We start from the raw sequence: 26,804 nt of genomic DNA on the forward strand, positions 1-26,804 counted from the left end.
ACAGTGGTTAGCACTGCTGCTTCACAGCTCCAGGGTCCTGGGTTCGATTCCCGGCTCGGGTCACTGTCTGTGTGGAGTTTGCACATTCTCCTCGTGTCTGCGTGGGTTTCCTCCGGGTGCTCCGGTTTCCTCCCACAGTCCAAAGATGTGTGGGTTAGGTTGATTGGCCAGGTTAAAAATTGCCCCTTAGTGTCCTGGGATGTGTAGGTTAGAGGGATTAGCGGGTAAAATATGTGGGGGTAGAGCCTGGGTGGGATTGTGGTCGGTGCAGGCTCGATGGGCCGAATGGCCTCCTTCTGCACTGTAGGGTTTCTATGATTTCTATGAGGATAAAGGGGCGGGGCCTGAGGAGGGGCGGGGTCGGTATTTGACACGCCAGGCAGGGAAGGCGCATGCGCGGGCAGGTTTTGAATTCAGGCTGAAGATGGCGGCGGCGCCGGCACAGTGAGGAGGCCGCGGGGGGGCAGTGAGATAGAGAGCGTTACCCCGGAAACGGGGGCCGGGAAATCACAGCTGTCCGCGGCGTCCGTGAGCGGGCCAGGCCCATTCAACCAAGGACAGCTGCTGCAGCGGCACCGAGCCGGTGAGTGAAGGGCCCGGCCATCCCCGGGAGAGAGAGAGAGAGACCCAGGGGAGAGCGTAGAGGGGTCCCTCTGGTTGCCCCCTGATTTCCCCCCCCCCATCGGTCCTTCTCACCCTGATCCACTCCCCATCGGTCCCCCTCACCCCGATCCACCCACCACCTTGTACCCCCACCCTAATCACCCTACCATGTCCTTCTGATTCCCCCCACCATGATCCCTGACTGACACTGTTATGAACTCCCCACATGTCTACTGACTCCCCCTCTCTGCCTCATGCCCTCAAAGAGCAGGAAGGAATGTGTCACTCCAGCACCCTGACCATCCTTACTCACTTCTCTCATCCTCCATAGACCTCTCTCTCCTGCCCTCCCAATTATATACTGGAGTTGCTTCTCTCCCTCACTCCTCATCCATCTTTCCAAGAGGTTTCCTAAGCGATGAGCTGTCAGTTCCCCTGAACCTTGACCTCTTGACTGAACCTGCTTGGTCGACAGGCGCTGACTGCCAGGCCAGGTTTCCTGAGCACTAATTCACCCCATCAGCATTGGTCTCTTACATCTAATTTCTATTCTTGTTTGGTTGATGTTCTTGCTACTCCCAAAATAAGTAATGTTTCTGTTGTGCAATTTCTTCCATGCTTTGCAAGAACATTGGCTGCAATTTTACACCTGTCTGCTATGTTGTAAAGAATTGGATTCCTTGAGCCCTCTCCTCCCCCCCCCCCCCCCCCCCCAAGCTGAATCTGTAATGGCTTTCACATTAAACTGAGGCAATCATAGAAATTCATTGCCTATATTCTTCTCTTGCTAATTCAGGAGTGGTAATTGTGAAGTTTTCCTTGCTTTCACTCGCTGTGTTATGTTTTCACGTTGTTGCCAATTCTCCTTTAGACAGATGTTTAGTTCTCAGTATCCCATTGACTGGGTAGCAGGTCAAAGATCTGTGGATCTTTGTTATTGTTGTTCACGTTGCCATCTTCCTCAGTTATGTGCTAGGCTCAGGGACAGCACGGTGGTTAGCACTGCTGCCTCACAGCTCCAGGGACCCGGGTTCAATTCAGGCCTCAGGTCACTGTCTGTGTGGAGTTTGCATGTTCTCCCTGTATCTGCGTGTGTTTCCTTCGGGTGCTCCGGTTTCTTCCCACAGCCCAAAGATGAGTGGATTAGGTTGATTGGCCGTGCTAAATGGACCCTTAGTGTCAGGGAGATTAGCAGGGTAAAGACGTGGGGTTAAAGGGATAGGGCCTCGGTGGGATTGTTGTCGGTGCAGGCTTGAATGACATTTCTTGATGGGCTGAATGACCTCCTTCTGCACTGAAGGGATTCTGTAATTCTATAGTTTTCACACTGTATTTGGTGACTGCACCTATCTCAAAACATGAAATGGGAATAATGAAGCTGTTGCTTTGCAAATTTTTTTCACATACAGATTTATAGGTTATAGAGATACCGATGTGGAAAATGACGTCTAAAGGTTCCAGCACGTCCTACTCCAGGAGAAGTTATCGGCTGACCTCTGACACAGAAAAGTCAAAGGTTACAGGTATGTTAGTATCACTGATAGTGTAGAAATTTAAAACGGTCTGAGTGCTAATCGGAATGTATGTATGAATATCCCACCTCCATTGATTGATAGTTTGTAATGAAAAAAACCTTGTGTTGTAAAAATTTAAAAATGACTTGAAGGAATGGAGATTTAAACATTCAGATGTCTGCAGTCCAGATGACAGCTATGACCCATGAAGCTATGAAGCTGCTCGGGTGGGAAGGCGGATTTCCTTCCTAGTTCTGTATTAGCACATTGAAGTTCAGCTGGCTTGGTGGAATTCTTTACAAATGTTGGCCCATTGAAATCTTATATTAATGGGAGCTGTGTTTGCATTTCAGCACTACCAAAACCTAATTGGTGCGAGCCCCTGGCTCAGTGCAAACACTCCCTCTGTATTTAAAGGTCGTGCATTTAAATCCCACATAATCTAGCCTGACAAGTCAGTACAGTACTTTTTTATTATTTGTGTGGCTAGGGAAGCAGTTATAATTCAATGTCAGCGTTAACACTCCATTGACAGTGTGAATGTTGTGATGACACCAAAACTGGCTTTCTCAGGCAGGAGTTCAGTATGTGAGCAATGGTCTGACCTGGAGGGCATGTTTTGAGATGGGTGCAGTCACCTATTACAGTGTGAAAATCATAGAATTACAGGAACACAATTTAAACTGTTCCTCATGCACCACGTGTGGAGCGAATGGCCATCTCTTCCCGGGGCTGACCTCAAGTGGCTGGGGGGTTGTCCAGATTTTCTGTGGAAGTTGAAACCTGGAATTTCACTTGCGTCAGTTACCAGGTTACATTTGGTGACCTTTGCAGTCAGTGACAGATGCGCCATTAAGAGGGGGGCTGTTATCAGTTTTTTTGGTTGTGGAATGTGTTCCACTGGGGGCTATGGGATTTCAGACAACTGTGTGGGCTTTTCTTTGGGGTTCCCTGTGCCGATGACAATCTTCGTTCACTGTCAGCCGGTGGTGTTCTTGGAGGAGGATGTTCTCCCCATGAACATCAGGAGGTTCAATATGTGCTCTCACAGGCAGTCACTCAAACTATGTTGGCCTCAACATTCCAGAAATAAACCGCATAATTTCTTAGAGATGGAGATCTAACACGTTTGTGTGGCAGCTCCTGAGCCAGGTTGAGCAGCAGTTCTCGGTTGTTAGATAGACCAAAGTGAGTGAAGCAGTGAGTAGGATGGTTGGCACTGCTTCCTCATAGCGCCAGGGACCCGGGTTCAATTCCGGCCTCAGGTGATTGTGTGGAGTTTGCATGCTCTCCCTGTGTCTGGTGGATTTCTTCCTGTTGCTCCGGTTTCCCCCCTCAGTCACAACGATGTGCAGGTTAGGTGGATCCGCTATGCTAAATTGTCCCTTAGTGTCCTAAAATGTGTAGGTTAGGTGGATTAGTTATGGTAAATGTGCGGAGTTATGGGGATAGGGTTGAGCTGTGGACCTGGGTAAGATGCTGTTTCAGGGAGTTGGTGCAGACTTGATCAGCTAAATGACTTCCTTCTGCACTGTAGGGATTCAATAGTGTGTTGCTCTGCTACCCAAGGTGGTAGCTGCCAGTTTCCATATGAGATTCACTCGTTTTGACCTTGGCGGCTGTGTTTTGGGGGTGTTGTCGGGAGGTCATGGGTGATGTCAATGTATTTTGGTGTTGGTTGTAGGTGAACATTTAGCCACGTGACTGGACATGAAGTTCTACCCTGGCCTTTCAGTTGTTCAGGTGAAAGGCTGAAAAAACAGCCTTGGCAATGTTTGGTCAAAGTCTCCATTTTCTGAAATATGCTTCCAAAGAACATAGATCTTCAGTGAGTGTTTTCTCAATGTCTTGGAGCTCTTAAGCCAGGGTGGCACCATGGCACAGTAGTTAGCACTGCTGCCTCACACCACCCAGGACTCGGGTTCAATTCTGGCCTCGGATGACTGTCTGTGTGGAGTTTGCATCTTCTCCCTGTGTCTGTGCTGGTTTCCTCCCACAGTCCAAAAATGTGCAGGTTAGGTAGTTTGACCATGCTAAATTGACCCTTAGTGTCTCAAGATGTGTAGGTTAGATGGATTAGCCATGGTAAATGTGTGACGTTATGGGGATAGGGTAGGGGAAAGGACCTATGTAAGGTACTCTTTCAGAAAGAGTTGGTGCTGACACGATGGGCTGAACGGCCTCCTTCTGCACTGTAGAGTTTCTATGAAAACCGAGGCCAAGGCGTCAGCATATGTGAAGAGCTGTGATTTTGTGGGAGGGTGTTCATTCGTGTATATATTGAAGAGAGTCCATGCGAGGACTGATCCCTTTGCGAGCGCATTGTTGGGCGTGCTTGGGGCAGCTGATTTGATCTCTGAGGTGATTGTGGAGTTGGTTAGTTTTTCAGTGGGGTTTTCAGGCAACAGATGATATGTGCACCACACTGTGTCGTAGGCACAGGAGAAGTCAATAAAGATGGTCTTTAGGTCTTTCTGGAGACTGGCCTTAATATGAACATGTTGGTTAGTGTCAGGACCTACTTGGAGCAGTTGCGGCTTGTGTAAAAGCCTGACCATTGTGGGGCATTGCTGATTCCAAGGTGGGTGACTAAGTTTATTTAGCAGGAGGTGTTTCAGTTTCAGTGTCAGTTCCAGTATTTTACTGCGAGGAGGGGTATGGGGTGGTAGCTGCGTGGGTGGTAAATGGTCTCACTGGTTTGACAACGGCCACTATCTTGGATTGGTGTCCCTGTTCCTTCAGTGTGAACAGAATCCAGTTCTGATCCCATATCTGTACCTTGTTAATTCTTCCCGGGTGGAACTGGGATTAGATTGAATGAATTGTCAAGTTCCAACCTCGCCTCTGCTCACCCCCACAAGTGAGATTAGAATCACAGTTGAGGGGGCCTCCTTTTACAAGAACTTATCCATTCCTCTGTGGTTGAATTATAATTGGAGGTAGATGGTGTTGAGGCTGCTGGCTTGATCTTTATTATATGATGCTGACCCGAGTCTGATGGGAGCTGAATATTGATGCTTACAATGGCTGTAAGTAGTTTGCTTTCAGTTGAAGGATGTTGTTGAACTATGACGATCCCTGAGGAGTTGATGCAACTGAACATAAACTGTGCATACACTATAGTTATTCCTGGATCTCCTCTGACTCTACCTATAGTGCAGTGGTGGGCAACAAGATGAAGGCATGTAAAACCGCTGGCACCAATGCACCTCTCCCCGATGAGCTCAGTGCATTCTATGCCTGTTTTGAGCAAGAGATCAGTGAGAGCACGCCCCTCCACCCCGGAAACCTCGGACAAACCTGTATCCGAGGTCACCATTGCAGATGTCAGAGCAGCTTCCTCGAAGGTCAGCCCACGGAAAGTGACTGGCCTGGATGGGGCACCCGGATGAGTACTCAGATCCAGTGCAGATCAACTGGCGGGAGTATTTTCAGACATCTTCAACATCTCTTTACAACAATATGAGGTCCCTATCTGCTTCAAGAAGACAGCCATCATCCCGATACCGAAGAAAAGCCAGGTAGCGTGCCTTAATGACTATCGTCCGGTGGCTCTGACATCATCATTATGAAGTGCTTCGAAAGATTAGTCATGGCACTAATCAATTCCAGTCTCCCAGATTGCCTGGATCCACTTTAGTTTGTCTACCACTGCAACACGTCCACAGCAGATGCTATCTCCCTGGCCCTACACTCAACTCTGAAACGCCTAGATAACAAGGACACCTCAGTCAGACTCCTATTTATTGACTACAGCTCAGCCTTCAACACCGTTATTCCTACAAAACTCATCTCTAAACTCCGTGGCCTGGGGCTCGGCTCCTCTCTCTGCGACTGGATCCTGAACTTCCTAACCTACAGACCGCAATCTACGATAATTCTCCACACCGGTGCCCCACAAAGCTGAATCCTCAGCCCCATACTATACTCCTTATACACCTATGCATATGTGGCCAAATTCTCCTCCAACTCGATTTTCAAGTTTGCTGATGATACTACCGTAGTGGGTTGGATCTCAAACAATGCCAAGGTGGAGTATAGGAAAGAGATAGAGAATCTGGTGAAATGACAATAACCTCTCCCTCAATGTCAACAAAATGAAGGAGATAGTCATCGATTTCAGGAAGCGTAGCGGAGGACATACCCCTGTCTACGTCAACGGGGGTGAAATAGAAATGGTTGAGAGCTTCAAGTTTGCAGGTGTCCAGATCACCAAAAACCTGTCCTGGTCTCTCCATGCCGGTGCTATCGTTAAGAAAGCCCACCAACGCCTCTACTTTCTCAGAAAACTAAGGAAATTTGGCGTGTCTGCTATGATTCTCACCAACCTTTACAGATGCACCATAGAAAGCATTCTTGTGGTTTTTCCCAGGTCGAAGGTGACGATCACGAGGGGTCACGGGCTCAAGGTGAGAGGGGCGAGGTATAACTCAGATATCAGAGGGACGTTTTTTACATGGAAAGTCGTGGGGGCCTGGAATGCGCTGCCCAGTAGGGTGGTGGAGGCAGACACGCTGGCATCGTTTAAGACTTACCTTGATAGTCACATGAGCAGTCTGGGAATGGAGGGATACAAACGAATGGTCTAGTTGGACCAATGAGCGGCACAGGCTTGGAGGGCCGAAGGGCCTGTTTCCTGTGCTGTACTGTTCTTTGTAGTATCACAGCTTGGTATGGCTCCTGTTCCGCAAGAAACTGCGAAGGGTCCCGAATGATGTCCAATCCATCACTCAAACCATCCTCCCACCCATTGACACTGTTTATACTTCCCGCTGTCTCAGAAAAGCAACCAGCATAATCAAGGATCCCACGCACCCCGGACATGCTCTCTTCCACCTTCATTGGTCGGGAAAGAGATACAAAAGTCTGAGGTCACGAACCACCCGACTCAAGAACAGCTTTTTCCCTGCTGCCATCAGACTTTTGAATGGACCTACCTCACATTAAGTTGATCTTTCGCTACACATTAGCTTTGATTTGATTTATTATTGTCACATGTATTAGTATACAGTGAAAAGCTATGACTGTGACTCTACATTCTGTACTCTCTCCTTTCCTTCTCTATGTACAGTAAAAAGTCTCAACACCAGGTTAAAGTCCAACAGGTTTATTTGGAATCACGAGCTTTCGGAGCGCTGCTCTTTCATTAGGGAGTCAACTCTGACTTTAACCTGGCGTTGTGAGACTTTTTACTGTGCCCACCCCAGTACAACGCTGACATCTCCATATCATGGCTACCTTCTCTATGTATGGTATTCTTTGTATAGCACGCAAGGTACAATACTTGTCACATGTATTAGGATACAGTGAAAATAACAAATTAAATCACCTTTGTGTGATCTACGAGTCATTTTGTTGACCATTGCCACATTCCACTTTCCATCCATGTAGCTTTTTTCCTACCAGTATGACTGAAATGAAATGCATGTAAATTAAGGGCATGTGAATTGAGGTGGGTGCTGATTGCTCACAACATTGATTGTGAGAGCAGTGTGCTCTCTCTGTCCCAATCAAAAATATTTTGTTTTATCGATTGAAGTTATGACAGTTCTATTAATATATGAACGATGAAGCAATTTTTATAACATGGTATTTAATCTTATTCATGGGGTCATGGTAGGTGAACAAGCCTGATTTCAATCTTACTGCCCACTGAACTGAAGGAAGGCCACTCATACAACCCAATCACTAGCCTAGGTTGCCCATCAGTGCTGCAGTCTGACGATACAGGATTATAGGATACAGTGAAGCTGCAGTGTACCCTTGTGCTTGGAAGAATGACAAACAATGAGGATGATACAATTTGACTGCAGTAAATAGCTAGCCAAATGGACAAGCAAGTGGCAAATGAAATTTAATGCAGAGAAGTGTGAGGTCATGCACCTTGGCAGAAGGCATGGGGGAAGCAATATAGGCTTAATGACACAGTTCTAGACAGAGGGACTTGGGGGTGTATGTGCATAGATCTTTGAAGGTGGCAGGACATATTAAGAGTGATTGGGTATCACGTGATGTGAGCGCTGGAGCTGCTGCGTTTTCGTGACCTCTGATAATACTCATTTTTTAATCCTTTCATCAGTTGAGAGGGAGGTTTCCTTGAAGTTTCTCCTATGATCCTTGGAAATTTGGCTGCATTTTTTGATTTGATTTATTATTGTCATATGTATTAACATACAGTGAAAAATATTGTTTCTTGTGCACTATACAGACAAAACATACTGTTCATAGAGAAGGAAATGAGAGGGTGCAGAATGTAGTGTTACAGTCATAGCTAGGGTATAGAGAAAGATGAACTTAATGCAAAGTAAGTCCATTCAAAAGTCTGACAACAGCAGGGAAGAAACTGTTCTTGAGTCGGTTGGTACGTGACCTCAAACTTTTGTATCTTCTTCCTGATGGAAGAAGGTGAAAGAGAGAATGTCTGGGATGCGTGGGTTCTTAATTATGTTGGCTGCTTTGCCAAGGCAGCCGGAAGCGTAGACAGAGTCAATGGATGGGAGGCTGGTTTGTGTGATGGATTGGGCTACATTCACGACTTTTTGTAGTTCCTTGCGGTCTTGGGCAGAGCAGAAGCCAAACCTGTTGGACTTTAACCTGGTGTTGTGAGACTTCTTACTGTCTTATAATCCTACAGTTCATCGTTAATCCTGAACTTTGTTCCCTTGTGATTTTACTGCTGGTTATGTGATTTTGCCTTTTATCCAGATAAAGGCATGCATTGAGCACAGGGGCTTGTTTTCTTTCTTTTCCCTTACCTGTTACTCTGTACATTCAGGATCACTATCTTTTATATTCTTGCTGATGGTTCTCCCACCGGTGTGCTGTGGCAATGGGAGGGGGAGTGGGCTTTGATTCTCTGACTGGGGACCTTCTTTCTTGTTGGGGAGCACTCCAAATGGTTGTATGTCTTAAAAGTCGTGCGATATGTATTTAATTATTATTTTTATGCACTGTAATCCTTTCATTTGCACAGGAATGCATTATTTTACAGTATCCTTCGCTCAAGTTATAGAAAAGATGAGTAGCATCACAGCAGGGTGGTGGCTGGATGGATGGATGTAGAGGCGGTTGGTATGGCCTTAAGTCCTCATTTTAGGTGAGGAAAACCCATTAGAACCATTGGTGTTGTGTTTTTCTTTGTTTTTTTTTGTTAGTTATAATATGTCTAAGAAATCCTGTAGTTACCCTGTAATGGTGCAGACAGACTGAGTATCCTGGAGTGGACTGGCCTTATTTTCCTTGCCGTTGGCACTTCTGGCTTTTATGCAGGTTGGGTGCATATGTACCAGGGGACGCTGACCGCAAAGCCGCGCATTGTGATGTCTGATTCTTTGAATTATTTGTATTGATCATTTGATTCGATTTTATTTTATTATTGTCACGTGTTAGTGCTAGCGAAAAGTATTATTTCTTGCGTTATACAGACCAAGCATACCGTACTTAAGAGAAGGAAAGGAGAGGGTGCAGAATACGAGGATGTAGAGAAATATCAACTTACTATGAGGTAAAAGCGTTAGAATAGAATTTTAAAAGCTTAAAACAAGAGTAAAAGAATTAGAGAGTACAGCTTGCAAAAAGTCGCCACCCTCTGGCGCCATCTTGATCTTTGCTGCTCCTCTCCAAGTCTATATGTGAAACGATGATTGTTCAGTACTGTGCTGAATCCTGGGAATTTGTTGTGTATCGTGCTGAATATAAAGTTGAGAATTCTCAATAAAAACAGTCTTAAAAACGTAGTTAGCAATGCAGATGGGATCATGACCTTCATAAATAAAGACATTGGGTACAGAAACAGGCAAGTTATGCTGAATCTTTATAATGCTTGAGTTCGGCTACAATTGGAGTATTGCAGCCAGTTCTGGTCACCACACTTTAGAAAGGATGTCATGGCCTTGAGAGGCTGCAGAGATTTACCAAAACGGTTCGAGTTGCAGGACTATCCACCAGGTTAGGTTGAAGAAGCTGGGGTTGTTCTCCTTGGAGTAAAGGAGATTGAGGGAAGATTTGATTGAGATGTACAGGATTATGATGGTTTTGGATCAGGTTGACCAGGAATAAATTCCCATTAGCTAATGGGAAAGGGCAGGGGGACACAGATTTAAGGTTTTGGGCAAAAGTTGCCATGGGATTGTGAGGAAGAATTTTTTTTACACAGCAAGTGGTAATGATCTGAAACTCATTGTCAATGATTCATGGTTTTGGAAAGAAATTGGATGGGCACTTGAAGGGAATAAACTTGCAGGGCTACGAGAATACAGCAGGAAATGAGACTGACTGGATTGTTCCACAGAATGCCAGCTCAGACTCGATAGGCCAAAAGATCACCTTCTGTGCTGTAGATCACTCTGACTTGAGTGGTTGCAGCCCGTCACTCGCGTAACTTGTTTACATGGGGAATTTCTATTTTATCTGATTGCAATGGCATGTTTTTTTTCATTTGTGGGACATTGCTGGTAGGCCAGACCAGGTAAGGATGGCAGATTTCCTTCCCTAAAGGACATTTAGTGAGCCAGATGGGTTTTTCAAACAATCGACAATGGTTTTCATGGTCATCAGTAGTTTCTTAATTCCAGATATTTTTTAAATTGAATTCAAATTCCACCATCTGCCATGGTAAGATTCGAACCCGGATCCCCAGAACATCCCCAGCTGAATTTCTGGATTAATAGTCTAGCGATAATACCACTAGGCCATCACTTCCTCCTGTTCAATGTCAAATGTTGATGTAAAAAGTACCAAAGACCAAAAATCATGATAGAGTAAAATTTGAGATAGAAAATGCTTCCATAAAATGGGTGGAATTTTCCTCCAGAATTTCATAATGTCATAGCAGCAAGGAAACTAGAGTTTTCCATACTGGTCTTTTTGGTGTGCTCGGCATTGTAGTCTTTCGATACTTAGTGTAATGAAAGAGTGTCCATTTGATTCACGTTCTCGTGGAGGCTCCAGGCATGTGACTCGCCCAAAGTGGCCTTGCTGTGCGTCATTAAGTAGGGGGAGCTGCACTCAAACACTAACGATACACACACAGTCAGTCACGCCAGGAAGGTGGCACCTCACACAGCTTGTCCACAATTTACGGAGGGAGAGCTGGAATGGCTGCTGGACACCCTGGAGGAGAGGAGGGCCATCTTCTTCCCTAGCGATGGTCGGCGGCCCAGAGGTCGGTCCGGCAATGGGGCCTGGGAAGCAGTGGCAGTAGCTGTCAGTACTCATGCACTAATATGGAGGACCAGTGCCGCAAGAAAATGAATGACTTCATTCGGGCAGCAAGGGTGAGTGTCCATCCCGTCCTGGCAGCAGTCCCATCTGTTATGCCTGGAATGTCCACATCCATCCATTCCCTGACACCTCACAGCCTTCCAGCACCTGACCACCCAGCACCTGCTGTCACAACTCCTGTCTGGCACGGTCCCAACATACGCCACCCGATTGTCCCCAACCTCGACACCCTTTCTAGCCATCAGGCTTTCAATTCCCCCACCCCACTTCTGTCCCCACAGGAGAAGATGGTCCATAATTGCTCAGAGCGTGTGAAGACTGGAGGTGGGGTCCTTGAGCTGTGCACTCTCACTGCATTCGAGGAGCAGCCATGGAGCTGAGAGGGGAGGCCAAGGATAGAGCTGTGACTGATAGACAGGTCACAGTGTGCCACAGAAATGAGGAGCCACAAAACCTTCATTCATGTGATCTTTCTCAAGTAAGTTGCAATCTGCCCAGATACTTGCCCCTCCCTAGCATTTACCCATGTATCTTGTTTTGTAGGAGACGACCCCAATGAGGCTGGGCCCTCGGAACTTGGCCCACTGAGACCCCCATCGACATCCTGGAGGAAATCTCTGATGACAACCCTGAGGAGAGCACCCAACATTCAACACAGATTATCTGATTGCAAGAAGAAATTAGATATAGCTCTTGGGGCTATAGGGATCAATGGATATGAGGGAAGGCAGGATCAGGGTATTGAATTTGATGATCAGCCATGATCATTATGACTGGCAGAGTAGGCTCAATGGGCCGATGGCCTGCTTCTATTTTCTGTTTCTATCACGCACCACTCACCAGTGCACCTACGGTCATCACGGTGAATGCATTAGCTGTGAGATTTCTGGGTCACTTTCTAGTGAGCACAACACAGCCGTAGATGCACATCAGGTGGAGGTGGCAATGTCCGAGGACCCGAGCAGGTGGAGGTCTCCCAGAGCCAAGGAGACAGCTGGCCCTCAGCAAGGTGCTGGGCAGCTAGGATTAGCTATCGCGAAGCTGCTGGAGATGCAGCAGCAGAGCTGGAGGTTGCAGGAGGGACTGTCAGCAACATTCTAGCAACTGCAAGGCTGTTTCGAGGAGTTTCATGGCCTTCAATCGCAGGAGCTGGTGCCGGCATTGCGTGGAACCCAGGCTAACACTGAGGGTGGTGACCTCAGTGGAAAGCCTGGGGCAGGAAATGGTGTGGAGATGCCGGCGTTGGACTGGGGTGAACACAGTAAGACTTTTAACAACACCAGGTTAAAGTCCTGAAGCAGGGAATGGTTGCCATGGGTGGCAGAGTGCAAGACATGGCCGAGTTGCGAGTGACCACAGCTGAGGGCCTCGGGAGCATGGCCCAGTCACCGTGGGCACTTGCTGTGGGGATGCAGAGCAGACTCGAGGGGCATCACTGAGGGCTTGCACGCCATGGAGCAGACACATTTGGACCTCCAGGAGCTTAGTCCAGCTGCCCCTCTGTCCGATGGAGTGTCCCAGAGGCCAATGAACACCCCGAGGGGGATGAGGAGAGGCTGGAGCCCATGCTGGAACCTTCTACCCAGGAGACCGCGGCTGCACCCAGCACTTCTGAATCCCCCTTTCCTGACACTGGTGCATCTCATGGGCAGTGGGATGAAAAGCATGGCCCTGGCACCCCAGTGAATGCCCGTCTAAGGCATCACAGGTCACAGAGCGTGGAACACAGCTGCCTACCTCCAACTCTGATGTGCATCCTGGGGCAGTACGCCATGTAAAGTTGAAAAGTTGTACGGTCACCAAGAGGGCACGGGTGAAGGCGTATACTAATTAGGGTTCTGTTAATTGCCAAATAGAAAATCATTATTAAATGTCATTACACCTCACAGTTGTGACTAATCTCCTGTGATTCGCCTCCCACAGGGATGACCGTACTCCGACCACGCACGCAAAGGCTCAGAGCATTGTTCTTCGTGAGTGGGACCCTTTGGCCCACTGAGTCTGCGGTTCCCAGCACCTATGCCAGACCCCTTACTGTATGGTACTCCAAACACTCATCCCAAGCAGTGGGGACCCTGCAGGCCCTTAGTGACAGACAGCGTGGCATGGCATCTCCAGCACCCGCTGGTCCATAAGACCAACACCCCTCTAGCACCATTATCCCCCTCATCCCCGGGGCATTGGGCCGCATGCTGGTACTCCCGACCCTCACTCAGATGTGGGCCTGGGCACCAGTGTGCATTCAGAGACCAGGTAGGAGTCAGACTTGCGTTGCACCAGTGCAGCTTCACAACATAAGAACATAAGAACATAAGAAATAGGAGCAGGAGTAGGCCATCTAGCCCCTCGAGCCTGCCCCGCCATTCAATAAAATCATGGCTGATCTGACGTGGATCAGTACCACTTACCCGCCTGATCCCCATAACCCTTAATTCCCTTACCGATCAGGAATCCATCCATCCGCGCTTTAAACATATTCAGCGAGGTAGCCTCCACCACCTCAGTGGTGCACATGCTGCATAGTGAGTCGTCATCACTCCTGCCTGAACCACTAACTTACTTATTTGGCCAACCCAGGGCCATCACCCTTGTGTGATCTCAATGGGACCCATGGTGGATGGTATGGACAAAGGGTGGATGGAGAGAAGAGGTGGTGGGGCGGGCAGGTCAGGGTTAGAGCTGGTGGACCCCACATCTCCTATCTGGAGAACCTTGTGATGAGGGCTACCCTTGCTGACGCCTGTCCTCCATCCTCTGGTTCCTCCTCAGCCTCGTCCTCCATATCCTCCTCCTCCAGGATGTATCCCTGCTGTTGTGCCAGTTTGTGGAATGCACAGCAGACCACAATGATGAGGGAGATCCTCAGGGGGCTCTACTATAGGGCACTCGCAGAGTGGTCCAGGCAGCAGAACTGCATCCTCAGTAGCCAGATGAATCTTTTGATGATGGACCAGGTGGCAGCATAGGCCTCGTTATTGCAGATCTCTGCCTCGGTCTCGGACCTCTGCACTGGCATCATCGACCATGACCTCATATGCAAACCCTGGGGGGTTGGTCAGCGGCAGGGGGATTTGTGCAACATGAGCCCCAGGCCAGTGGCAATCCCTGACATGAGGACTCCCGTACTGGCGCGAGCTTCCCCCCTGCACCCACGTAAGCCCCCAGAGACCCCCCCCCGCACCCTCGGGGTTTGTGCTTGGTGATACTCACCTCCTAGTTCCCTTTTGCCACTGCTGCACCTGAACCACATTTTTATAGAGCAGTAATGATTCGCGCTGGTGTGATGTCACGCTGGAGAGGTGGGAAGCATTTGGGAGGGGAGACGATTGCATGCCAAACTCACTAATGAAATCCATTCAAATTCACGCTAATAGACTTCATGCCCATTTTACACCAGTAAAAAGGGTCTGGGAAGATAGCAAACCGTTCTGCGCGGGTGCAAATCTGATTCTTAGCTTCTCATGCTATTTTCCCAGCTTGCCACGCTGATCAGGCGCAGCGTGATGGTAAGATTGTTCCTGGTATGTTTCACACATTTTTGTGTACAGTTAGCAGTATAGACTGAAAGCTTTGACCAAGTATCATCTGGACTTGAAATGTCAGCTCTTTTCTCTCCTTACAGATGCTGCCAGACCTGCTGAGGTTTTCCAGCATTTTCTCTTTTGGTTTCAGATTCCAGCATCCGCAGTAATTTGCTTTTATCCAGTTTTTAAAATCTTACACTGGCACCAAGGTTGCCTTGTACTTTTATCCGATTGGAGGCAGGAGCTTAGAATCCAAGAATTGAAGTAAACCAGCAAGTCCTGCGAAGCATTGAAATTCCTGCAAAGTTTAATTTGAGTGTTAATGCCAGACTCTATTTCCAAATATCCTAGGCTTTTAAAGGAAGTAGGTTAAATCATCATATATGGCCAAATATAACCTTCCAAAATTCTCTTGGTTCAGATACTGTTCCTTCAGGCTGGAAAATTGTCTCTGTTACACTGCTATTTAAGAAAGGTGAGGTGGTAATCCAGGGAACTATAGACCAGTTAGTTCATCATCTGTTCTTTGGAAATTATTCGTCTATATTCAAACATAGGGTGACTGAAAATCTTGAAAACTTTTCAATTGATCAGAAAGAGCCAGTTTGTAAAGGATAGGTCTTGTCTGATGACCTAAATTGAATTTTTGAAGAGGTGACTAAGTTAGTGAACAGGGGAATGTCTGAATATTATTTATATGGATTTTCAGAAGGCATTTCATGTCAGCTAAAGTTGAAGCATATTGAATTGAAGGCAAATTATTGACCTGGTTTGAAAATTGGCTGAGTGAAGGAGTTGGAATAATGGGCAGGTACTCTAATTGGCAGGATCTGACTAGTGGAGTCTCTCAGGGATTTATGTTGGAGCATTAACTGTATTTAATAATTATTTAGATGGTTTTGAATGTCACAGATCTAGATTTGCCAATGACACAAACGCAGGTCGCCGTGGAAGTGTAACATTGTGAACCAAGGGTAATAGGCTAAATGAAAAGGTAAAACTGGGGCAAATGATAATGAAATGCTGATCTTAATATCTAAACAACTAGAATACAAGGAGCTGGAAACCATGCTTCTGCTATTCAGAGCCCTGGTGGGCCACACCTGGAGTACTGAGAGTAGCTCTGGACACCACACCTTAGCAAGGATCTCTTGGCCTTAGAGGAAGTACAGATTTACCAGAATGATAGCTGGATTCCTAGGATTGAATTTTGAGGAAAGATTTCAGAAAAGTTTTATTCTCTGGAATTTAGAAGGTTAAAGGATGATTTGATTGAAGTTTTCATAATAAATAGTATAGGCAACAGGTAGAGTAGGTTTGGCAAAAGCATTTCTACTGGTTGAGATTCCACCAGGATGAATAGTTTAAAAATGAGAGCCAGACCTTTTCTGGAGGGAGATAAGGAAACACTTCCACATACAAAGTTTGGTTAAAATTTGGAACTGACTTCTGCAACAGCAATTGATGCTGAATCAATAGTTAATCTGAAATCTGTGATGATTGATATTGTGTTCAGCAAAGGTGTTATGGAATTGGGGCAAAGACAAGTAGATGGAGTTAGGTTGCATGCAAATAATGTAATTGTGCTTGTTTGGTTGGTGTTGCTGGCTGGAAGGATGGACTGTTACCAGGAGGTATGCAGATATGATATATTCTGTTTATTCTTTGAACTTATTGTATCCCGAGTCAATTTCTGTAACTTGAGTGCAATATTTTGTCAATTGTGACCTTGCCAAATATTTAATTTAGTACTCCCAATGGCTCCAATCAATTAGCAGCACTCCATTGTCAGTTCAGTAAGTTCGCATTGACAAGATTCCCACTGTGGCTGCCTGGGTTTAGAATACACTCAGTTTATATTCCTATTAAATTCAAAAGGGTGCTTTTGAGGGTTTTATTTTTCTTTTTGAAGAAATTATTCCATTCCATCTGTCTCTTTTTGTTCCTAGTTTCTTTCTATGGTACATACTACTTCCTATGGAGGAAGGTGACTCTCTCTGAATCTCCTCACAGTGGGGAAATGTCTGCTTCCTTTCACAGTAAGAGGACAATGGTGAACAGGTCAACATGGTTCCTGCCACGAATCATAGTCATTTTGGCACATTGAGCCATCAAGTCAATATTGACTCTCTGTAGAACAATCCTGTAAGTCCTATTCTCTCCCTGTATCCCCGCAAGTTTATTTCTGAACATGTGCTTAGTAGTACAAAACTTGAAAATTGAATATGACATGTTGCCAAAGCTTTTCACCTTGCACTTGCTAGGACAAATGTAAGAATTTCAAACAGTACCAACAGTTTATACTACAGGACAAAAGAGTCCTGATTGGTTGGCAAGTTGATTCTGGTTTGCTGTGGCATTACAATAGGGAAAGCAAGGGGAGCTATAGGCTCCCCAAGCCTCTGGGTAATTCAAAAAAGGCAGAAGGCTTGAACATATTCCTTTGGTTTGCACAGAATGAATCCCTGTGTATGAATGTATATCACTTTACAATGAGCATAAATACTATAGAATCTCTACAGTGCAGAAGGCCATTCAGCCCATTGAGTCTACACTGACTCTTTGAAAGAACATTTACCCAAGTCCACCCTCTCCCCATAACCCCATGCATTTACCATGGCTAATCCATCTAATCTACACATTTTTGGGCACTAAGTGGCAATTTAGCATAGCCAATACCCCCCCTGCATATCTTTGAACTGTGTGAGGAATCCGGCACTCAGCTGGATCAACTCCACTCACCCAGAGGAAACCCACGCAGAGAACGTGGAGCGAACGTGGAAAATCCATACTGACAGTCACCAAAGACCAGAATTGTATCCAGGTCCCTGGCACTGAGAGGCAGCTATGTTAACCACTCTGCCACTGTGCTAAATGAGACATGTTACAATCGTGACTGGTTAGGGTAGCTACTAGCACACCCAGGATTGTTTCGCAAGTATAGCCCAATTGCAGAATCACATCTAAAAGTAGATGTGTTTTTTGGGTTTTACAAGTGCGGGTTGGTTCAGTACATTTTGTACTTTGCCTATTATGAACCAGGATGTGGAGATGCTGGTTTTAGACTGGGGTAAACACAGTAAGAAGTCTCACAACACCAGGTTAAAGTCCAACAGATTTATTTGGTAGCACAAGCCACAAGCTTTCAGAGTGCTGCCCCTTCATCAGGTGAGTGGGAGTTCTGTTCACAAACAGGGCATATAAAGACACAAACTCAATTTACAAAATAATGGTTGGAATGCGAGTCTTTACAAGTAATCAAATCTTAAAGCCCTGTTTGTGAACAGAACTCCCACTCACCTGATGAAGGGGCAGCACTCTGAAAGCTTGTGGCTTATGTTGCCAAATAAACCTGTTGGACTTTAACCTGGTGTTGTGAGACTTCTTACTGTATTATGAACCAGAGCAGGAACATGCTGTTAGATTTGACCAGCCAATCATTGAGGTGTTTGTACCAGACATTGCATCAGCACCAAAATATAAATAAAATGTTGCTCAATCGTGTGGTTGGCAGAGTACCTTTTTTGGACTGTGCAGCAGAAAATATCATTTGCAATATCATTCAAATACCAAGAAAAAGAGGACATAAATTGTTTGGTTCTAGTTACATAATTAGGAGGGAAATAAAGAACCACATTTACACGCGAAGGAAATCTGAAACTCTAAACCCCAGCAAAGCGCTGGAGGTCAGTTGGAGCTTTCAGCACTGAGGTCAATAGATGTTTGTTAGGTAAGGGTATCTAGTGTACCAGTCCAAAGATTATGTAGGTTAGATGGATTGGCCATGCTAAATTGCCCTTTAGTGTCCGAAGTAGTGTAGATGGATTAGCCATGGTAATGGGTGGAGGCAGGGGTGTAAGGTGGGGGAGGGAGGATTTGGGCCTGTATAAGATGCTCTGTTGGAGAGTTGGTGCAGACTCCATGGGCTGAATGGTCTCCTTCTGCACTGTAGGGATTCTATGATCTAGGGTTGGATCAAATCTTGGTGAGTGGAGATGATCCAGCTGAATGTTAGAGCAGGCTGTCGGGTCTACTGTTACGTTTCTTAGACAACACAAGGTAGGATCTGAAATGTGGGAAGGGGAGAATGGTTCATAACGGATGACTCCATTTCAGCCAATTGCATTCAGGAGTATATGCAAAGACCACAACTGAATGTTTGAATATCCATGTGTTATAATAGTCAAACTATTAGGTCTGTATTTGTCAGAATCCAGGACACTGCCTGATTCCATACATTTCTTTTGTTGATGCAGGTTTTGTGAATGATAAACTCCTCAGCAACTACCTCCACCATACCTTCCCCAGCTCTGAGAATGCACAACTGGCTGCTACATCCAGGTACACCCTGTTTACTAAAGTGCACCTATCGGCTCTTGCATTGGAACATAGCTTTCACCTACATCAGCTGACACAGTGAGATGTGTATATGTACAGTGCCACCCACACTTCTGACCACTTTTCTTGTGGCTGCATTTTTGCTGCCAACTTACTGACTGTTGAAGGCAGTGTAAAATATTCTCTGAACCCTATGGCTGTATCCCCACCTTTATATTACTGTAAGGATCAGCAGTGCTAATTAGAGTATAGGTGCTGGAATACAATTGAGCATTAAAATGGGTGAGTACATGCAGTCATACACTAAGTTAAGATATTTGGGCATAATAATGAACACTAGATAGCTTTATGTAATGCTTCTATAACTTTTATTAAAATTGATCACCCTTGTTCAGTGTAACAGATTTGGGGATGTTTTACTGTGAAAATATTAAAACAGTGTATTATAATTCAGGTCAGAAAGTCCAAAGTAGTTTATGGAGCCCGCCTGGATCATAAGCTTTGCACTTTGAATTTGGTTAGAATAAGCATGATATGTTTCACCCACTTCAGATAGGTCACAAGGGAGCTTTTATCAAACAAAGTTTATTGAAGAATACAGTTAACATGTATTGAAAGAAAATTAGCAAGAACTGTTACCAATTACAAACAAAAAACAACCATGATATTGTATAACCGTTAATGAATATAGGATATGCCCCAATCAAACAAAATCCCATTGATGCTGGAATTTAGTCCATTGGTTGAATGCTGCAGCTCTCTTGATGCACACACAGACAAGCTTGGAGTCAGAACAGCTTCCCAAACACCAGGGAGACTCTGGTCAAGCCAACCACCAACAGCAGATTTTCTACTTCCAGTTAACAGCAGACTCTATAAAATCACAGAGAGAAACATTGCTTTGGGTCTGATGTCCACCCTCTTCTAAACTAAAACTGAAAAATTAATCCTTAGATTTTTTTTCTGGGGAGGAACCACCTGACTTTGACTTGTCAATCAATCTTCCCCCTCAATGCAAGGTTATAAAAGATCCCAGAGTAAAAATAAACAAAACCCCATTTAAGCTATTGAAGTAGCAATAAAAGGACTTCTAGTAGATGGCCCGACAACAATGAGAAAAAAAACCCTGAAAAAGTCTGCTTACAACTACAGAGAACATGATTTAAAAAAAACATTTCTTAAAGGTACACTAACGTCACAAGTGAACCGAGAGCTGCAAAAGCATGATTGAAGCTGTTAGAAACCATTTGATGTGGTGCATCAATTGGCTGTCTTTTCTCTAGGTTGAGGGTGGGAACAATTGGCCAGGATTCCTGCACATGTATATTTTCCAGGATAGTGTGCGCATGAATTGCAGGTGAAAAGAGGGAAGGGTTTGGTAGTGCTTGAACAGCCAGACCATACCTCCTGTCTCAGCTTGTGTGTGGAGTGTGGTCACTTGGGCAAAGTGCTGGAAGGTGATTGAACTAACTGTACACAAATGTGAGTCAGCACAAGGAAGAGAGAGCAAACAACATGAGCTCATCTCAGGCAATCAAATTAAATTGTAGCCCAAGTAGACCTAGACTTGTCCTAATTTAGCTTGGGGAAGAAACTTGACTTCAAGTGGCTGTGAGCACATGGTGTTTCAGAACACTATAGTCCATTTGGTGTGTCATGTTACAAATGTAAAATCAACATTCCCCAAATCTGCTACTCTATAATTGGAGGCAGCCTGTTCCTGTCTGTAAGATGTAAAGAACATTGGGTGACAGGATGTATAAGCTTCTGTTACTCGGTGTACTTGTGCATTTTGTAATTTACTTAGAGAGCTTCCTAGTTCATTTTTAAAAAAACTTTATTAATTTCTCAGATTTACAAAGCCAGTGCGCAGAGTGGACAGGACAAGTCTATAATCCATCCCCTTGCTTGCTCCAAAAACCGATTCAAATTCAAATTGAATCCAACTCATGTTCCCCACAAAAGTAACATACTAGATCCCAGCTGACAAGAACAGATATACCTGATCTCCGATTTGATCCTTGCATTAGTGTGTGCATGCTTCTGCGCCCCCACCCTCCCCCCCCATAGCTGCATCTAAACTTGCATGATTCAACAGTCACTAATAATAGTCTGACAGTGTAACTGGATGACAGAGCTCAGTTTACACAGCCCTGGTGCTGCAGATGTTTTCCAGAAAGATCGCACTCTCATTCCTTACCTTGTTTTAACTGGGCAATCAAACTGAAGTTGACCTTAATAGAGGTTGAGAGGATTCTGGGTGACAACTTGAAATCAAGAGATCAACTAAACAAATAAATAGATTCAATTAATGCCTTTTTGTCATGCTATGCTGTAGTAGAGGCATCTCTTGTAGCACTGTGTACTTACAGAAACTCACAATCTCTTTTAACCGCTCTTTTTGGTTCCCCAACTAGTTCCTTTTCCCTTGTTTTGTTTGTTTTACAAATTTTCTTTCTGGTTATTGTCTCCAGCTTGGTTGCTGGTTGTACTTGCTGACCTATGTTGGCTCCTGGTCTGGCAATGCCTTGGTATTTAAAATTTTCATCTTGTGTTCAAATCCCTTTATGACCTTGTCCCCTCCCTTTCTCTGTAGCCTTCTCTATCCCTAAAACTCTCCGAGATCCCTGCACTCCTTCCTTTCTGGCCTCTTGCATATCCCCAGTTTTAATTGCTGCACCATTGGTAGCATACCTTCAGTTGCCTTAAGCCCTAAGTCCTGGAATTTTTTTCATTAAGCCTCTCCACCTCTAAATGTTTCTCCTCCTTTTATGATGCCCTTCAAAACTAACCTCTGATAAAACTTATGGTCATCTTTCTAATATTGTATATGGTTTGGTTTCAAATTGTCTGGTAATGGGAAATGTCTTGGGATGTTTTACTGTGGTAAAAATGCCACCTAAATGCAAGTTGTTGTCCCCAGTGTCTGGATCACTCATGCAAATATTCTTCTCACTTTCAAAAACCCAGGAGCAGCAAGAACTGACCTGTACCAGGCTGGAGATGTATACAGGGTTGTGGGGGGATGGCACTGCCCTGGAGTTATTGTACCATGATAAAGAAAATGTAGATGAGAGTTAGATAGGGTTGGACTGGGGATTAGAGTGCACAGAAAATTAGGACGTGGAGTCTAACATTGATGTCCAAAGGGAATGGGGGCTGGAATTAATAGCTTGATTGGATACTGGGAGCACACCAGGGGAATAATGGCCTGATGGTATTTGGGAGATACTCACCGAAGGGCCTGGCTGTGTGAAGAGAGTGGTAGGCTACGCATTGGACTTGTTGTTACGGGACTGACCCTCTTAGTTTGTTTTATGTTGTCAGAACCATAATGTTCTTAAGTCGAGCACAAGGCTACAGAAATACCAGGTATTTGCGCCAGATTGACTTGGGCAGCTTGAGCACTGGTATGGTCTGGTCTTAAAAGACATATTTGCAGTGAGTTTCCATATGTACTGGGGCTGAAGGAACATTGCTGAGCAAAGACACGACTGAAGATCAGGAGTCCTAAGAAAAGAATCGGTGCAAGGTCCAAGTTTCTAAAGGACAACCAGGCCTGTTGATTCCCACAACATACTTTCTTCAAGGTCGAGGATGACTTGCTTCCACTCTGGGGACATGGGTTCTGCGGTGGCTGCATAGTCCAATCCTGGAGCCGCAGACTCTGCCACAGGTTTAGTAGGTTGTAGGTTTTTTGTGGCAGGAGTGGGATGGTAGAGAACCTTTGTTTTCCAGATGTTTAGTCTGAGGCCTATTCTTTCATATGCCTCGGTAAGCGTGTTGACGATGGTTTGTTGGTCGGCCTCTGAGTGTGCGTGCACACAGGCATCGTCTGAGCACTGCAGCTCTTGATGACATAATTTGGGGTGGTCTTGGTTCTGGCCTGAAGGTGTTGGAGTTTGAAAAGTTTCCCGCTTGTCCGATAGGTTAGCTCCATTCCAGTGGGGAGCTTCAAGGTGATGGGGTGGAGTGTTGCTGTGAGGAAGATGAAGAAGAGTGTTGGTGTGATGACACAGCCCTGTTTGACCCCAGTTTGCACTCATATTGGGTCTGTGGTGGTTCTGTCGATGAGGATCATGGCTTGCATGTCATCGTGGAGCAGGTGGAGAATGGTGACGAATTTCTGCGGGCAGCTGAATTTGAGGAGAATGTTTCACAATTCCTCACGGTTGACAGAGTTGAAAGCATTTGTGACATTGAAGAAGGCCATGTACAGAGGTTGATGCTGCTCCCTGCACCTTTTTCCTTGATTCATCATGTGCTGAAGATCATGTCTATTGTGTCTCTTGATGGGTGGAAACCACACTGAGATTCAGGGATGAGCTCTTCAGCCACTGGGAGGAGGTGGTTGAGGAGGATTCTCACGATGACCTTTCCTGTGGTGGAGATAGGGAAATGCCTCTGTAATTTCTGCACTCGGACCTGTCTCCTTTCTTGAAGATGGTCACAATTAAGGCATCTCTGAGATCTCCTGACATACTCTCTTCTTTCCAAACAAGGATGATGAAGTTGTGAATTCTTGTCAAGAGTGCCTCTCCACCGCATGTTAATACTTCAGTGGAGATTCCATCTGCGTCGGAGGCCTTGTTGTTTTTCAGCTGTTCGATGGGTTTTTCGACCTCGTGGCGAACTGGGGTTGTGCTACGATGATGGCGGGTAGCGTGTTGTGAAGTGGTGTCGAGGGCACCAACAGAAGCATGAGCACCAGGCTGCAGAGAAGAGGATGAAACTGTCGGAGGTGTGTCTATAATATCCAGGAGAGAGGGTGATTGATAGAGAATAGTAATTGTCAGGGGAAGAGTATTCACATTTATTTGAGGTATTTGACGTTTGGTGGTCATTTAACCAATATTCAATTTTTTTTGAATTTGTGATGGCTTGCATGCTTTGAAATGTGAAGTTTGACTGAATTAGAGAGTCTTGCGCCCTTTGGTCACTGAGCACACAAATCTTGCCCCTGCTAGTCCATTCTCTCTCTCGCTCGCCGCTTTGATTTTCTTTTACAGCTTTTGAAACACGCACTGTTACAATTCACATAATGGAAGAAACTGCTTTGGTCAATCAATTCAGAATAAAATATCATTACCCCTGGAGTAGTCCAAAAAGTCTTAACATTTTTGGATGCTGCTTTCTTGCAGAAACAATTCTTGTATTGGATGCATTGGGCTCAGTTACAGCTTGAGTTATTATTTCTTGACCGCTGCTTGTTTTTCATTTGCTTGCTACCCTGTTTCTTCACTGTATACATGGAATCCCTACAATGCAGAAGGAGGCCATTCAGCCCACTGAGTCTGCACCGACCACAATCCCACCCAGGCCCTATTCCCGGAATCTCTCTCATTTACCCTGTTAATCCCCCTGACACCAGGGTCAATTTAACATGGCCAATTAACCTAACCCACACACCTTTGGAGTGCGAGAGGAAACCCATGCAGACACGGGGAGAATGTGCAAACTCCACACAGTGAGTCAAGGCCAGAATTGAACCCAGGTCTCTGGTGCTGTTAGGCAGCAGTGCCGCCCCAACTGCAGAATACTGCAGAATTTTATACACCCTTTCTTTTTGTGACTCCCTTTATCATCCCCATTGGATTTAAACTGCAGTTTTCTTCTGATTCATTTCTGGAAAATACTTCCCTGCAATGTTTGAAAAGGCAAGGCTAAGAAGTGACTAGATAAATTTATGACAGAGTATTTAGTATACTCTTTAGATACTCTTTAGTATTTAGATAAGTTTATGACAGAGGTCATAAGTATTAGGATAGTCACTAATGTATCCAGTAGGGTATTCAAGAAGGTATGGGTGTATCTATACCACATGGACTGCAGCAGTTCAAGAAAGTAACTTACTGCCACATTTTCAAGGAAAATTCGGAATAGACAAATAAATGCTGGCCTAAGCAGCATCACTCACATCCCATGAATGAATAACAAGAGAGTCCCTCACCCAAAGAAATGGTAAGAAGGTGGAACTTCTATCTTGAGAGGCAGTTGCAGTAAATAGGATAGGGAAAGAAAGATATGCACATATGAGAGAAAGAAATAGATGGATAAGCTGATGGGTTAGATCAGTGGTTCCCAACCTTTTATATATCATGGCACATCTCTATACTATAAAAACAAATTGAGGCACATCTTCTATTTTCTCTATCTTCACTTACTGAGAACTTTGTTTTTAACTTCTCCCTGTCCTCTTGCCTGTTTTTTTTTTAAACCGCTCCCTGTCTCTGTCACTTCTCCAGAGTTTTTGCGCCGTTTTTTTTGTGCAAGCGCATGGGACCTTTGTCTTCAGCTCCAAGTCCCATTGGTCATGAGCATAGGTCTGACCGTCATAAATCTAAACTACACATATGTGGCACTTTCCCAGCCAGTGTATGTGCGGGATGGGAAAATGCCAACCACAGAGCTGAAGACGAAGGTTAGTTTTAGTTAATTACATAAATTTTGAATCATTTGTCGCGGCACACTTGACACAGTTGGGAACCACTGGGTTAGATAATTAAAATAGAGGTTTAAAAGGTTACGTTTTGGGACCATAAATTTAATTTTAGGGTAAATAAAGGGATTCATGTGACCTATTCTGAAGTCTGCCTTACAGTAAACCTTGGTGTTTTGTTTGTCAGAGGTCAAAGCATTGCTTCAATTGTTCCACTGAGAAAGAAATACAAGTTATATACACTTGGAGACAATGACGGCAGTCTCTGGGTTTGGAACAAGTAGACTCCCAAGGTCCCAGAAAGATGTTGACGGCACCAAGTTGCAAACAGTTGTGCTGTAAGTTATCCAATTTTGAGATGAAAGGGAGTTGAGACCAAAGATAGCTAATTAGCATTTTCACCTGGATACAAACCTTGTATAAAACTTGTACAAAACTTGTGTTTCACATTGCCATGGGAAAGGGGGCAGAATAATCCATATTTGAAATTGGGTTACAGCAGCAGTTCTGTCTGATCAGCAGAGAGAAAATACTACTTGACTTTGTGAACTAAAACGGCTAGATGTGGGAGGGAGATGGTCTTTAGTTGAAGAGAAGCATCCTGCAGTCCCTTGGATTCCAGGAGAATTTGTCCTGGTGTGGCCTGGGGAAGAAGAATCATTGGCACAGGCTTTACTGGTGGTGGTGGATTTAAGAAACCCCCCGAAAACAGAGAAACATGCTTGGAGATGGTCATTTGAAGTTACTACTTGGCAAAATGGAGACACGGGAACCCACTGGAAGCTGAAGTAACTATGGACTGTTTGTTATAAGGATAATAACTGGAGGTTCAAATTGCTGAAAGTTATCGATCTCTGTGGAGATTGTAACAAGATGAAGACTGTTGGTAGGAAGTTCATGTGGAGGTAGATGAGTGGGCTGAATGGCCTTTTCTGTGCTGTAGACTGTTCTATGTAGAAATGTAGAAAATAGGAGTGGGATGGGGCCATTTGGCCCCTCGAGCCTGCTCTGCTATTCGTTATGATCATAGCTGATCATCCAACTCAATAGCCTGATTCCGCCTCTGCACCCCCCCCCCCTTTGTTGACAAAAAGTTACAAATCTCTGCCAGCAATTTTGTCTCTGCTTCCCACTCTTTTAATTGATTTTGTATCACATGCTCTA

General features: G+C 45.1%; 1 protein-coding gene across 4 annotated transcripts in view; it reads left to right on the forward strand.

Annotated features, from left to right (window-relative positions):
- The first annotated feature begins 398 nt into the window (after positions 1–398).
- rnf123 (ring finger protein 123) overlaps positions 399–26,804 on the forward strand; it is a 406,183-nt gene continuing 379,777 nt past the window's right edge. For all 4 annotated transcript variants that reach the window (XM_078209329.1, XM_078209331.1, XM_078209330.1 and 1 more), the window contains exons 1-3: positions 399–583; positions 2,013–2,126; positions 19,120–19,204. In XM_078209329.1, coding sequence (XP_078065455.1) covers positions 2,036–2,126; positions 19,120–19,204 — 176 coding nt within the window. In that variant the 5' untranslated portion in view covers positions 399–583; positions 2,013–2,035. The remainder of the gene's footprint in view (positions 584–2,012; positions 2,127–19,119; positions 19,205–26,804) is intronic.

The sequence above is a fragment of the Mustelus asterias genome, chromosome 3 (assembly GCF_964213995.1).
Source record: "Mustelus asterias chromosome 3, sMusAst1.hap1.1, whole genome shotgun sequence".
Lineage (NCBI taxonomy): Eukaryota > Metazoa > Chordata > Chondrichthyes > Carcharhiniformes > Triakidae > Mustelus > Mustelus asterias.